Here is a 13,206-nt window from a genome sequence, read left to right as displayed (position 1 = left end):
CCCCAGCCCCAGCCTGACTTGAGGGTGTGCTGCAGCCGTCTGGACCCTAGTCACTGACCCAGGTTGCTGTCAGCCTGGTCGGATTGTGTCCACAACAGCTTTCTTCACAGCATGAGCATGTTGCAAGGGAGCTGCTGAGTCTGCACCCACCGCACTGCCTAGCTCTCTGCGTGTTATCAGAGCATGCCGGAAAATCCGGGCATCTCTTCCATAGTACTGCAGCAGGGACAAGGCGCCAGAGAACACGCTCACACAGCAGCCCCAGCAGGGGTGACCTACTCCAGACTGGGAGGAAGGGGCACCGGCTAAGCTCAGGCATGGTTGGCAGGTCCTCTCTGCCCTGTAGCACCAGCGTTACAACCAGGGAGACAGCCCTGTGTTAGCCCAGGCTTCTAGCAGTGATGAAATGGCCGCCAAGTATTAACCTGCCTGCAGCAGGTGTGCAGAGCATGTCATGCTCCATCTGCCCCTCCACGCTCAGACACCACTCCAAGCCTTGTCGCAGCACCTTCTCCCCAGGCTTGAACTCATGGACGCGTCCACGCAGGCCCTACGTGCTGCTCTGCTTGTTACGGCAGGCCAGTGCCGCCCCAGCTGGCCGTGCTTTCCTTAGTAATACGCTCCAGCGCTGCCTGGCTTGTGCGCCCATCACAAACCAGCCCCCCCGGGTGCAGCGGAGGTGAGATGAGGAGGAAGTCTGATTTTTCCTCTTTGTCCCTCCCTGCTGCTGGGGTATTTCTCTGGGCAAAGGCAGCTAGCAAAGCCTACCCTCCTAGGCCCCCTGGAAAGCTCTCCGGACCTGCAAGCCGCTGGGGATCCCGGAAGCAATGACTGACCAACGGTCCCAGTAAATAGCATGAGCCAGCCCCTTGATCTGTGACAATGAGCCTCTGCTGCCAGTCCCCTGGAAGTCACTTGATGCCTACCAAGAAGTCAGGGTTTAAGATACTGGCGCGGATTTTCTCTGCAGCTCCCACATGGAGCCCAGGTATGTGAGTGTCACTGACGAGAGCCCTGGATTTACTCTCCCCACGTGCAAGCGACTGATGCCAGCACTGACTGTTCTGCTCACTGGCATAGGATCAGCACCGGGAAACTGCTCCCTCCACAGTCTCTCCAGCCCTGCTGGGTCACTAGATAGCAACGTACAGTCCCATCATTGTTACTGCTGCCCCACTTCAGTCCCTCTAGTAGCCAGCATCCCCTGAGTGGCTAGAGCTGCAGCTCCTTAGAATCATAGACTCATAGAATATCAGGGTTGGAGGGGACCTCAGGAGGTCATCTAGTCCAACCCCCTGCTCAACGCAGGACCAACCCTCCTTGCTCTGCATTGTCTGGAAGCTGGGATTCAGGGGGTAGGAAATCAAAACAGCCTCTTACCAGGCCACAAGCAAAGTGAGGGAAAAGGCAAGTGTTGGGTCAGAAGGATGTAATTTCAGAGTTTGCCGTCTCACCCCCTGTTCAGACTAGGGACAGAGGCAATTCACCACCGGACGCTCCCCGGCCGGATCAGGCAGAGGCTTCATGAGACCATAGACCTTAAATTCTCACTGTTCAAAGGTCCAGCAATCCTTTTGAAGGCTAATCCTAGGCTGAGTCTGCGAAATCCATCTTAACTGCCAGTGCTGCCTAGGGTGAGAAAATGCAGCCAGCAGCCCAGACCTCATCCAGTAAAGCGATGGCGGTGAAGAGAGGCACCCTGGGGAGCAGAGCCCCTTGCACATGCAATGCCACCCAGGGTTAGGTTCCCTGCTCCAGACAGCTGGGATCAGGGACAATACCCTTCCCTGGCATAGGCATGAACCATGGGGCTGTGTCAAGTGTGTCTGCACTATAAGGGGACTGGATTGGCAGTGCCCTATGGCCTCCATTAGCCACAGATGAGATTGAAGCACGGGGAGTGGCAATATTCTTCCCTCTCTCTGTCCTGTCCTGGAGAGATCAGCACTCTCCTGGGCCTCTGTACCAAGCCAGACTGGAGCCAGGGCTGTAGAGGGGCACGAGCTATTGCCCTGAGACCCCCCACATCATTTCACACAGGCACTGAGCAGCGTTAGAAGGGGACAGCTTCCAGCCACTGCTAGTCTGGGCTCTCTTTGGCCTGGAGGGGAAAGACTCCAGCGCTGGATCCCAGAGCCAGGCAGGCCCCTGGCTAACCAGAGCCAGGACGGCTGCATGGAACACCCCATTTCCCAGCTGAGCTGCACCCCTAGAGTGGGCAGGTCCCTGCCCTTCAGCAGGGCACTTCCCTGGGCGCCCCCTGCTCCATGTGGCATGCAGAAACGCCCAGACCTTTCACCCAGCCCACGAGGCAGGCAGGGATACAAGGGGATGTGCCCAGCCCAGGGGAGGCCTGCTGGCCCCAGTGCTCTGCTAGATATTCTCAGACAAGTGCGTTCACACGGACAGGCTGGCAGGGTTCTCCGCCCCACATCCCATCCACTAGCACCCACTGGGAGGAGGCCCCAAGCCTTCAGCTCCCGCAGGGAAAGGACCGGGAGCAGGGGTAGAGGCAGAAGCCCAGCTCAGTGCAGAGGGGGGTCAGCGTCTCTCGTGGGAGCAGCTCGAGAGCCTTCGGGGGAGCACATCCAGCTTCGTGCTGTGGGACAGAGTCACCAAGTCCTGGCATCACACATGGTCCCGGCCGCAGAATGACACCTGCTTGTGTCTGGTTGTGGGAACCAACTCCAGCTCTGCCAGCACTGTCTGCCCATGTGCCCTAGGATACATGTGATGTCTGGGCAGCCTGTGGGCACAGTCACTGCAGTAACACCTGTCACGGAGTCCCCGGGCGATGCTCTGGAACTGCTCCCCACAAAGCCAGTCAGGACTCTGGGGAGCTTCCTCTCCCTTGGAGCAGACTGTCTTCAGGGCAAGGAGCTCACACGGCTTCACCTCCTGGGTCTCTACTGGGAGCATTCAGCATATGCCCCTCCGTGCGCTTCCCACAGTGAGTCCCACATCATTTATTAGATGACAGGAACACGGTCTAAAACAGAGTTTATAGGTACAGAGAAGGGGATCCCTCAGCCGGGTCCATTCTGGGGCCCCGCGAGGCAGACCCCCGTCTGCCCTCTCTTCCAGTCCCCAGCTAGCTCCAAACTGAAACCCCCTCCAGCCCCTCCTTCTCTGGGCTTTTTGTCTCTTTCCGGGGCCAGGAGGTCACCTGATCTCTCTGTTCACCTTTAGCTATTCCCTTGCAGGGGGGAAGGGCCCTGGCCATTTGTTGCCAGGGAGACAGCGTGTCAGTGATTTATGCACACTGGCCTTTATCCCACCTCCTAGAGACTTAAGAAATGCATTGGGGAAACTGAGGCACCCACACAGTATTCAGAGGAAACATTAAGAACATTCCCACTTCGTCACAACACCTGCATGGGTGTTACCCGACCCTAGAGTCTCTACACCTGCCATTGCACCTCGACAGGCCTTTAGAAAACGTGGCTAAAGAACCTGCCCGGACTAGTGCCCTGGGAACGGTGCATGGTGCCCGTGCCCAGGGGGGTGCTCCCTGCTGGCTGAGCCACCCCCCAGGAATGGGCCCTGTCTCTCGTTCTCCTGGCAGATCATCATGGATTCCAACATCACCAAGCAGGCGCTGAACGAGATCGAGACGCGACACAGCGAGATCATCAAGCTGGAGACCAGCATCCGGGAGCTGCACGACATGTTCATGGACATGGCCATGCTGGTGGAGAGCCAGGTCGGTGGGGGCAGGGGCCACGCCCGCTCCACGCTGCTTGGTGCTGCAGCTTTTGCTGGGCCCTAGGATCCCTACTAGGTGCAGCAGCAGAGACAGATCCTGTCTGCTCCAAGGGAGGGCACTGGGGCCATGTGCATGACTCTCCTCCCCTCTAGTGCCCTGCCCACTCGTGGGGAGATGCTGGGCCTGGGGTGGGGATGGAGGGCTTGTCATGCACCCTGGCAGGGAGTATGTGCCCCACGTCCAGCCCCGCTGCAAGCAGGCACCTGCCACTGACTTCAGCAGAGTCTCAGCTGCTGCCCCAGGGCTGGAATTGGTCCTTTCTCTTCTAGGTGGCCATGTGGTCATTTTCTGGGGGCTGACACCCCCTCCCCCATTGTCCTAATGATCCTTGCGCTCCACCATGGCTTCAGAGCCTGCCATGTGCTAACAGGTCCCAGCAGGGCCCTGTGGCAGACGGGGCCCTGGGGGCTGCAAGGCAGGGCCCTGAGGGGAGAGGTGTAGAACGGGGGAACGGAAGGACCTTGGGGCACTAGGACTGTACGTGGGCAGGGAGGTGGTGACCTCGCAGAGAGGCCTGTCTGCTCCTGGAGTCCCTCTGCAGGAACCTTCTGTAAATGGGTTTCCGATCCATTTACTGGGCCCTGGGAGCCCAGAGGGAGGTGCCCACGGGGATAGGCCCCCGAGCATGCCCTCCTACAGGGGCTCACACTGCGCTCTCTGGAGCAGCAGGCAAACAAGCCCAGCCAGTTTCCTCGGGCAGTGAACATGTAGCACTAGGCCTGGGCTTCCTGGCAGAGCCTGTGAACCTGGCCTGCTCTCGTAGGCCCTTTCCTGACCCCTCTTCTTGCCTGACATGCTGCCACCAACCCCTTGGATGAGCGTGTCTCAACCAGCAGGTAACGTGCATGCCCTGGTGTGGGCCAGACATCTGCATGCTCTCATCTGCATGGCCTGTGCTTCCTGCATGTGTGTGTGATGCCTCCCCAGCCCAGGGACCAGCATTGAGGAGGGACAGGATCCTGGGAATGCTGGGCACCACTCACTCCAGCTCCCCTGGGACTGCAGCACACGGGTACCTCGAGGCGGTGGAGAGTGAGGCCGGTCCGTCTGCCTGGGCCTTTGCAGCCGGGCTGCAGAGGGGTGGGGCCGTGCACCTCAGCATGGGGGGCAGGTGCCATTGCAGCCAGGCAGCTCCCGGAGAAAGAAACTCCCCCCACCCCCAGCTCCAGAGCCGTGGAGCTGCAGGACACTGGCCCCTTGGCAGCCTGCTCAGCCCTCCTTAGCTGTGTGGAACGTCGCAGAATAGCAACCTGTGGCCGCGCAGGCGTCAAGCCGGTCCCCCAGTGCGCCAGGAGCCTGTCTCTGCCTCTGGAGATGTTCCAGCGATTCCCTTCTCCACTCATCACCTGGCTGGCTCAGGGCTCTGACAGCGCGGGCGGGTTTTTGGGCTGGGCGAGTAGTTCCGTTTGTCTCCTGCTGGCCCCCAGGGAGCCCCTTGCAGAGTGTGGGGCTGTAGCCTGGGATGGCATGTGAGGGGACACTGCTCCATGCAGAGAGCTGGGCCTGGACAGCAGCAGCCTTGCGCCCCCCGCTGGCACTGGCAGGCCTTGCAGGATCCAGGCTGACCCACCCCCTTGTTCCGGGGGAAGCATCACATGGTGCCGAGCTCTCACTGCATTGATTGGGTGTTGATCTGAGGGTAGAGCTGCCCCAAGCACCTGGGGCCAGTTCCAAGCCATGTCCCCTACCCAGCGGGACCCCGCGCAGCTGGCACTGCTTTGGGAGCGTTACGCACACACAGGAGAGCAGCCAGGACTGGCTGCCGCTAACCCCAGCACCACTGCCGCCCACAGCCATTGCTGCACAAGCCATGCCCTTATACCAAAGCAAGGCTGGGGGTGTCTCAATGGGAGGTTCCGGCCCCCTCCCTCCCCATTGTAGGACTGTCCTGGATCTCCCACACGCTGGGGGCCTGGCCTGCTGGCCCCGTGACACCAGTCGTCCGCACAGCATGATGGTGCCAGCACAGGAGGGTGCTGCATTGCCACACAAACCCATTGCTGAGACCACCTGCAGCATGCTCCATACACTGTTCTGCCCTGGGGTAATGCCGTCTGTTACTACCCCTGTTCCCAGCTGGGGAAACTGAGGCAAGGAGGCGCTGAGTGGCTTGCCCAAGGTGTCATGAGAGGAATGTAGGGTTCTTGGCTCCCTGATCCTGCTGGAACCACTAGCCATGCTGCCTGCCTTTGCTTGCTGATCGCCCCGCAGGGCAGTGCTGGGATGAGGAGCAGGGAGCGTTCCCAGTTCTTGGGATATGGGACACGTCAGGCACTTGACTGAGACCAGTCCTGCCCCACGTCCCATTGTGGGATGCCCCCACCCCCTCGGTACCTGACCTCAGGCAGAGGGGTAGCTGTTAGCCCATCGGGATGGGGTGTTCCAGTGTGTGATGGGAGGGCTGAAGGGCTGGGATGTGGCCGGCATAGTGGGAAGGCAGGGAGGGGGTATCCAGTGCTGGGGGGGAGGGGCTGAGGAGTTGGGATGGGGCTGGCGTAGTGGGGGGCAGGAGCGGGGTATCCAGTGCTGGGGGGGAAGGAGCTGGGATGGGGTGGGTGTGGGCAGGGAGGCGGGTATCCAGTGCTGGGGGGGGGGGTTGAGGAGCTGGGATGGGGCCAGCGTGGTGGGGGCAGGGAGGGGGGTATCCAGTGCTGGGGGGTAAGGAGCTGGGATGGGGTGGGTGTGGGCAGGGAGGTGGGTATCCAGTGCTGGGGGGGTTGAGGAGCTGGGATGGGGCCAGCGTGGTGGGGGCAGGGAGGGGGGTATCCAGTGCTGGGGCGGGTTGAGGAGCTGGGGGGGTGGGGAGGGGGGTATCTGGAATGTGAAAGGTTCAGTGGAAGTGGCTCAAGAGTGTATTGAACCCACGCCCTGCGGACAGGCGCTGATCCTGTTGCTGTCATTCTCCCTGGTCCTTTCAGCCTGAGCCGTTAAATGGCTGCCAAGAGCCTTCACGTGGGTGTGGCGCAGGGACTTTTCTACTGGCCCCGACTTGGGGCTGCGTCGGGGCCAGGCCATCCTCCGGTTCCACTGGCAGGGCCCTGGCTCCCGGGCAGGCTGAGCAATAGCAAGGCCCCTCTGTGCCCTGAGGGAGTAGCTTGGGCAGGCGCTCCGTGGGGGGCGGGGGCAGGGAGCACTGTGGGCTGCCTGCTGGCTGGGACGCCCTGCTCCCGCCCCATGCACAGCAGGGACAGCAGAGGGGCCCTGTCCTGAGCGAGTCTCTGGCTCCTTCCTCCCTCATGCACGGGTCACTTCTAATAGGACCTGCACCAAAAGTAGGGTAGGAGCCACCCTCCCATCCAATTCGCTGAGGCTGGCACTGCAAGCCATATGCCAAGGCCCATGGGCAGGTGATGGGGCTCCGCGGATGTAGTGGGGCTCCCTCTCCTATATAAAACACCATAGACCCAAATGAATCCTAGACCAGCTGGTTCCGAGGCAAGGAACAGGAGACCAGACAGCCTGGGCTAACACAGGACACCGCAGTACCGCCCCACTGCACACACCCCGCCCTTCCCCCAGACCCACATTGCAGTCCCCCATCCTGCACCTCCTGCTGTAACTGCTGACCTCTGATGGAGGGCACAGGATTCCCAGCTGGGATCAGCCTGCCCCAGGCTGGTTCCCTGTTGTTACAGACAGGAATGGACCTCGGCCATGTCTCTCTTCTGCCCCGTCCCACAACCCCCCCAGACCTGGCCTTCACAGCCGGTAGAACCTCTCCCTGTCAGGGCAGGCCTTGCTCTGCTCTTGGCAACTTGGCAGCCTCATAGACTCTAAGGTCAGAAGGGACCATTATGATCATCTAGTCTGACCTACCGCATGATGCGGGCCACAAAAGCTGACCCACACACTCCTTGAAGAATTCTCTCCCTTGACTCAGCTGTTGAAGTCCCCAAATCATGATTTAAAGACTTCAAATCGCTGAGAATCCTCCAGCAAGCGACCACTGCCCCACGCTGCGGAGGAAGGCAAAAAACCTCCAGGGCCTCTGCCAATCTACCCTGGAGGAAAATTCCTTCCCGACCCCAAATATGGCGATCAGCTGAACCCCGAGCATGTGGGCAAGATTCTCTAGCCAGACCTTCTGGAAAAGTTCTCTGTAGTAACTTTTAATATCCCATCATTGACCATTGTTACTAATTACCAGCAATGGCACGTTATTGACCTATTGGCTAAAATCACTTTATCCCATCAAACCATCCCCTCCATAAACTTATCAGGCTTAATCTTAAAGCCAGAGAGGTCTTTCGCCCCCACTGTATCCCTCGGAAGGCTGTTCCAAAACTTCACCCCTCTGATGGTTAGAAACCTTCGTCTAATTTCAAGCCTAAACTTCCCGACGGCCAGTTTATATCCATTAGTACTGAGCTGAAATAATTCCTCTCCCTCCCTGGTATTTATCCCTCTGATATATTTAAAGAGAGCAATCATATCCCCCCTCAGCCTTCTTTTGGTTAAGGTAAACAAACCGAGCTCCTCGAGTCTCCTTTCATACGACAGATTTTCCATTCCTCGGATCATCCTAGTGGCCCTTCTCTGTACCCGTTCCAGTTTGAGTTCATACTTTTTAAACATGGGAGACCAGAACTGCACACAGTACTCCAAATGAGGTCTCACCAGTGCCTTGTATAATGGAACCAGCACCTCCTTATCCCTACTAGAAATACCTCGCCTAATGCATCCCAAGACCGCATTAGCTTTTTTCACGGCCACGTCACATTGCCGACTCATAGTCATCCTGCAATCAACCAGGACTCCGAGGTCCTTCTCCTCTTCCGTTACTTCCAACCGATGCGTCCCCAGCTTATAACTAAAATTCTTGTTATTTATCCCTAAATGCATCACCTTACACTTCTCACTATTAAATTTCATCCTATTTCTATTACTCCAATTTACAAGGTCATCCAAGTCTCCCTGCAGGATATCCCGATCCTTCTCCGAATTGGCCATACCTCCCAACTTTGTGTCATCCGCAAACTCATGGCTAAATGGTGCCCAGAGCTCCAATCCCAGGGCCCAGGCTGTGGGTTTGCATGGTCCCAGCTGATGGTGCAGAGCACCCCCAGCGGGGGGGTTGGCTCCTTGTGGCTGTGTGGGTGTGTGCACAGTAGTGCGGGGGGGGAGAGGGGGGTTGTCCACGCATGGCTGTAGCTTTTGTGCCTGTCTCTCTGTGCGATGTCTGCTCTATGCAGGCTGGTGTCTGTGGCTGCTGGGGCCTGCTTTCTTGGTAGAGTTATGAGTCCTTGGTGACAAATGCCAAAAGTTTCTCTAGTAGCTTACCCTGACGTCCCAAAGTCCTACACCGACGGGCCAGTCCCGGATGGGGAAAGCAACCCCTCCAGCCCACCCGTCTGGGTTGAGGCGTATCTGCCTGCCCCGCTGAGCACAGCATGGCCACTTGTCTGCCAAGGGACTGCCTCAGAGCACAACAAACCACCTGGACAGCCCATCCTGTGGACTGGCCACCGTAGGTTCTGCAGCTGCCTAGCCACTGTGGGGAGCTGGAGTGTCCAGTGGGGCAAGGAGCTGGGGGTCCAAGGAAGCCAGCAGCTGCAGTGCAGACATCTCCACGCAGCAGCTGGGTGTGGGGACTCCCAAACGGCCTGGGCACTGAAGTCCTTCTCCCCCCAGCCCGGTTCCAGGCCCCCGAGTGCAGGGCAGGGCTCGGCAGGAGACATGTCGAGAGACTCACACACACTCGCTCTCTCTTTCCTGTGCAGGGGGAGCAGTGACCATGGTGCATTCACACTGTAGAGTGTAAAGTGCTGGGAGGGACCCTGGCGTGCGCTGCAGATGGTGCAGGATGAGAGCAGGCAAGTAAGGGGAGCAGGTGAGGGATGGGTGACTGGAATTCATGTCTGTCTGTGTGTCCTCGCTGTCTGTCTCTGCCTTTGTGTGGTCTCTGGCTTGGCTGTCTGTCTGTCTGTCTCCCGTGCTGCGCAGGGCGAGATGATTGACCGCATTGAGTACAACGTTGAGCACTCTGTGGACTACGTGGAGCGGGCTGTGTCTGACACCAAAAAGGCTGTTAAGTACCAGAGCAAAGCCAGGCGGGTGAGTAGCGTGTGCGGCAAAGGCCAGTCCTGGGCCTGCAGCCCCTCTCTGCTCTGCCCCAGGGGCTAGGGATGTGCCGCCCACTGCTGGATAGCACACACCAGGGCTCCTGCTGTGGGGAGCGACCCATCAGCCCCTTGTCCCTAGGGCCCTGCTCCCCATCATCTGGCACAGGGTGCTCCAGCTGCCATGTGGCTGGGCCTGCCTGAATGTGGGCTGGGGAGTGCAGCCCCCCCCCGTGCAGGCCGGGGGAGCGGATGGTGTGGGCTGGAGAGCAGACCCCAGCAGGGCGTCTCAGCGACAGTTACTGTTATCCCAAGACATGGGCAGTGCTGAGAGCGGAGAAGGGCTCCAGCTGGTGGCAGAGCGAGAAGGCTCTAGGGCCGGGCCTGCACACTAGGCTGGGCCCAGGAAATGAGCTCTGGAGAAGGCCTAGCTGTGCCATGCCAGCTCCTGGGGAGGGACAATTTCCTTCTCTTCAGAATGGGCCAGAGCAGACCTGGGTCTGGCCTGTCCGACCGGTCGGGGACTCAATGTGGAGAGGAGCGTGTGGGGCCCGGCCACAGAGCGCAGCATGGGTGGGGGACGTGGCAGTTCCCACCCAGGGCACAGCCAGCTGGGCGTGGAGATGGGGGGGATGTGGCAGCTCACAGGGAGCAGCTGGCCAGGCGTGGAGGGGCGGACGTGGCAGCTGGGCGGGGAGGCTCTCTTAGGCAGAAGCGGCTCCGTCCTGCTCCCCGCTCAGCTGCCAGGGAGAGCGGCCAAATGTGCGCAGGGTGTGGGGGAGGGAAGGTGCAGGGAGAGGACAGACCCTCCCGCCTGCAGGTACCGTGGGATGGAGAGGGGGTCAGAAGGCAGAGGAGACACGGGTGGTCATGTGCCCCCACCCTTTAGATTGTGCCCCCCCAATATGGAGAGGCACGAGTCGTCGATGCCGGCGGGGAGTCGGAACTCGCAGGCCCGCGCCGTCTGCGATTGCCAGAACAAATAGCGCAACTGGCTGCTGCCCTGCCCCAGTTACACCCCAGCCCTCCGGTACCACTGACGCCAGGGCTGTGGGCTTTGCCCCAGACCAGCTGGGATTTGTCACACGGCATCAGAGCATCCGGTGGCTAGTCCAGGTGGCCACAGGCTGCTGCTCCAGAGCCTGGCTGGTTCTCTAGTGACATGTGGGGGGTGGTCTTTGGCGACTCACAAGCACCCCTCCTGCCCGGAAGCGTGAGCACAAGGAACACCCCGGAGATGCCCTGGCGAGGTGCTGTGGGGGCGTTTCTAGCCCCTGGGACAATGTGTCCATCCCTCTCGGGGCAGCTCGGTCCAGGCCTCATGGCACTGGGCTCTCAGTGACCACACCTGGCCCTGAGCCCTCAGGCATGAGCAGCCATAGATGGAGGCCAGGTTCACAGCAGGGAATGACTCCCACGCTGGAGGGGCGGGGGAGGGGGACAGAATGGGCTGGCTGCGGCTAGGCCTGTCCAAGCCTCAGGGCCACAGGGTAGGGTTACCATATTTTGAGCCTCCAAAAGGAGGACACTCCACCGGGCCCCGGCCCCGCCCCCCGCCCCAACTCCGCCCCTTCCCCAAAGTCCCCGCCCCAACTCCGCCCCCTTCCCTGCTTCCCGCGAACATTTGATTCGCGGAGAGCCTGAAGCAGGTAAGGGGGGTGTGGGGGGAGGAGGCACGGCCCAGGCTGGCCCCCCGGCGTTTCCAGCCTGGGTCAGCTCGGGCCCTGGGGTGCCGGCCCCAAGCCCGGCCAAGCACCCCTGGCCCGCCCAGCACTGCCGGTCCCCGGACCCCCGGCCGAGCACCCCCTGGCCCCGCCGGCCCCCGGCCGAACACCCCTGGCCCGCTCAGCACCCCCCAGCCCCCGCCGGCCCGCTCAGCACCGCCCGGCCCCCGGGCCCCCGGCCAAGCACCCCCCGGCCCGCTCAGCACCCCCCAGCCCCGCCGGCCCCCCCAGGACCCCCTGGCCCCCGGCCCCCCTGGTCCCCGGCCCCACCGGTGCTCGGTGCCCCCGGTCCCCGGCACCCGGCTCCACCGGCGCTCGGCCCCGCTGGCCCCCGGTGCTCGGCGCCCCCAGTCCCCAGCACCGCCACCCGCATGTCCCAATTTTCCCAGACATGTCCGGCTTTTGGGGATTTCCCCCCGGATGGGGATTTGGAGCCCAAAAAGCCAGACATGTCCGGGAAAATCCGGACGTATGGTAACCCTACCACAGGGTGCATTCCCCCTCTCCTCCAGCCCTCTGGCTTCGAGGCAGTGGGGCGAGCAAGGCCCTCCTGAGAGCTACCAAGCGAACATGGGCTGAGCCCACCCCCGCTGCTCTGCAGCCTGGGCCCAGCCCAGCGCTGCCCTGCAGGCATTTGCCCAGGGCAATGTATGTGCAAACGGAGCCCGTCTCTGACTCCCCGTGTGCCCGGCTTTGCACTGAGGGAGCCCCTGGCTGGGTCAGGAGGGCCCAGGGATCCCGGTTGGCCTGGCACTGACGTGCTCTCCAGGCAGGAGAGAACTCGCAGTAGTTCTGCCCCCGGTGGCTGCGTGGTCGGAGGAGGGTCTCAGCACTGCCCCCAGGCTGCAGAACAGGCTCAGTCCAGCTGGTGAGACAGAGGTGCTGGGGGATCCTGTATCTGGCTGAGCTGGGGTTTCAGGCGGGCACTGCCCTGCAGGGGGCGCTGGGCAGCTAAGGAGCTCGTCCTGGGTGCTGGGGTTTGGATTGTAACCTCTCCCCCTCTCTCCCCTGTCGGTGCTGTGGGGTGGCCTGAGCAGAAGAAGATCATGATCATTATCTGCTGCGTGGTCCTGGGCATCGTCATCGCCTCCACCTTCGGCGGCATTTTCGGATAGACCTTGCCAAGGCGAAACTTTCTCTGTAGACAATGGGATGGAGCTGCCGAGCTGCCAGGCCCAGCCGTGCCCGAGGGGGACCAAGCCCTGCAGCCGCCAGGGAGGGGCCTTCCCAGCAGAATTTCAGTTTCTAATGCATGATCGTTTTGTAACACTGTGTGTACGGTGCGGTGCGTCTGTGTGGCAAGGGGGCAGGCGGCCAGTGTGGGGGGCTGGGACATGGGGGGAGCTGGGCCCGATGGAGGGCAGAGCACGCATGCAGCACTGAGCCTAAAGCAAGGCAGCCAGCTGGCGCAGTGGGGGGAGGAGGGAGGCAGGCTGCCCTCATGTAGTGAGTCTCCTAGCACGGTGCCAGGTGCAGGACAGCAGGGCATGCCAATGGCACTGGGCGAGGGAGAGCAAGGGGCAGTGCTGTGTCCCCCCACAGAGCAGAGAGCTAGCCAGCCAGTCCCCACCCAGCTTTGTAGCCTGGCACTGCCAGTGGGTGTTCACTGGCAGTCATAGCTCCTTCTGCATCTGCTCTGCCAGGGCATTACTGACAA

The 13,206-nt window shown here is 61.0% G+C and overlaps 1 protein-coding gene across 5 annotated transcripts in view; it reads left to right on the top strand.

Annotated features, from left to right (window-relative positions):
• The window catches only part of STX1A (syntaxin 1A), a 286,732-nt gene extending 273,919 nt beyond the window's left edge, over positions 1-12,813 (top strand). For 3 of the 5 annotated variants that reach the window (XM_065573025.1, XM_065573026.1, XM_065573027.1), the window contains 3 exons: positions 3,566-3,703; positions 9,710-9,820; positions 12,587-12,813. In XM_065573025.1, coding sequence (XP_065429097.1) covers positions 3,566-3,703; positions 9,710-9,820; positions 12,587-12,664 — 327 coding nt within the window. In that variant the 3' untranslated portion in view covers positions 12,665-12,813. Of the gene's footprint in view, positions 1-3,565; positions 3,704-4,529; positions 4,603-9,486; positions 9,821-12,586 lie in introns of those variants that run through there. The other 2 variants (XR_010593798.1, XR_010593799.1) reach the window with 2 other exon arrangements.
• The last annotated feature ends 393 nt before the right edge of the window (positions 12,814-13,206 follow it).

The sequence above is a fragment of the Chrysemys picta genome, chromosome 19 (assembly GCF_011386835.1).
Source record: "Chrysemys picta bellii isolate R12L10 chromosome 19, ASM1138683v2, whole genome shotgun sequence".
In the NCBI taxonomy this organism is placed as follows: Eukaryota; Metazoa; Chordata; order Testudines; family Emydidae; genus Chrysemys; species Chrysemys picta.
This window is presented reverse-complemented; position numbering and strand designations above follow the sequence as displayed.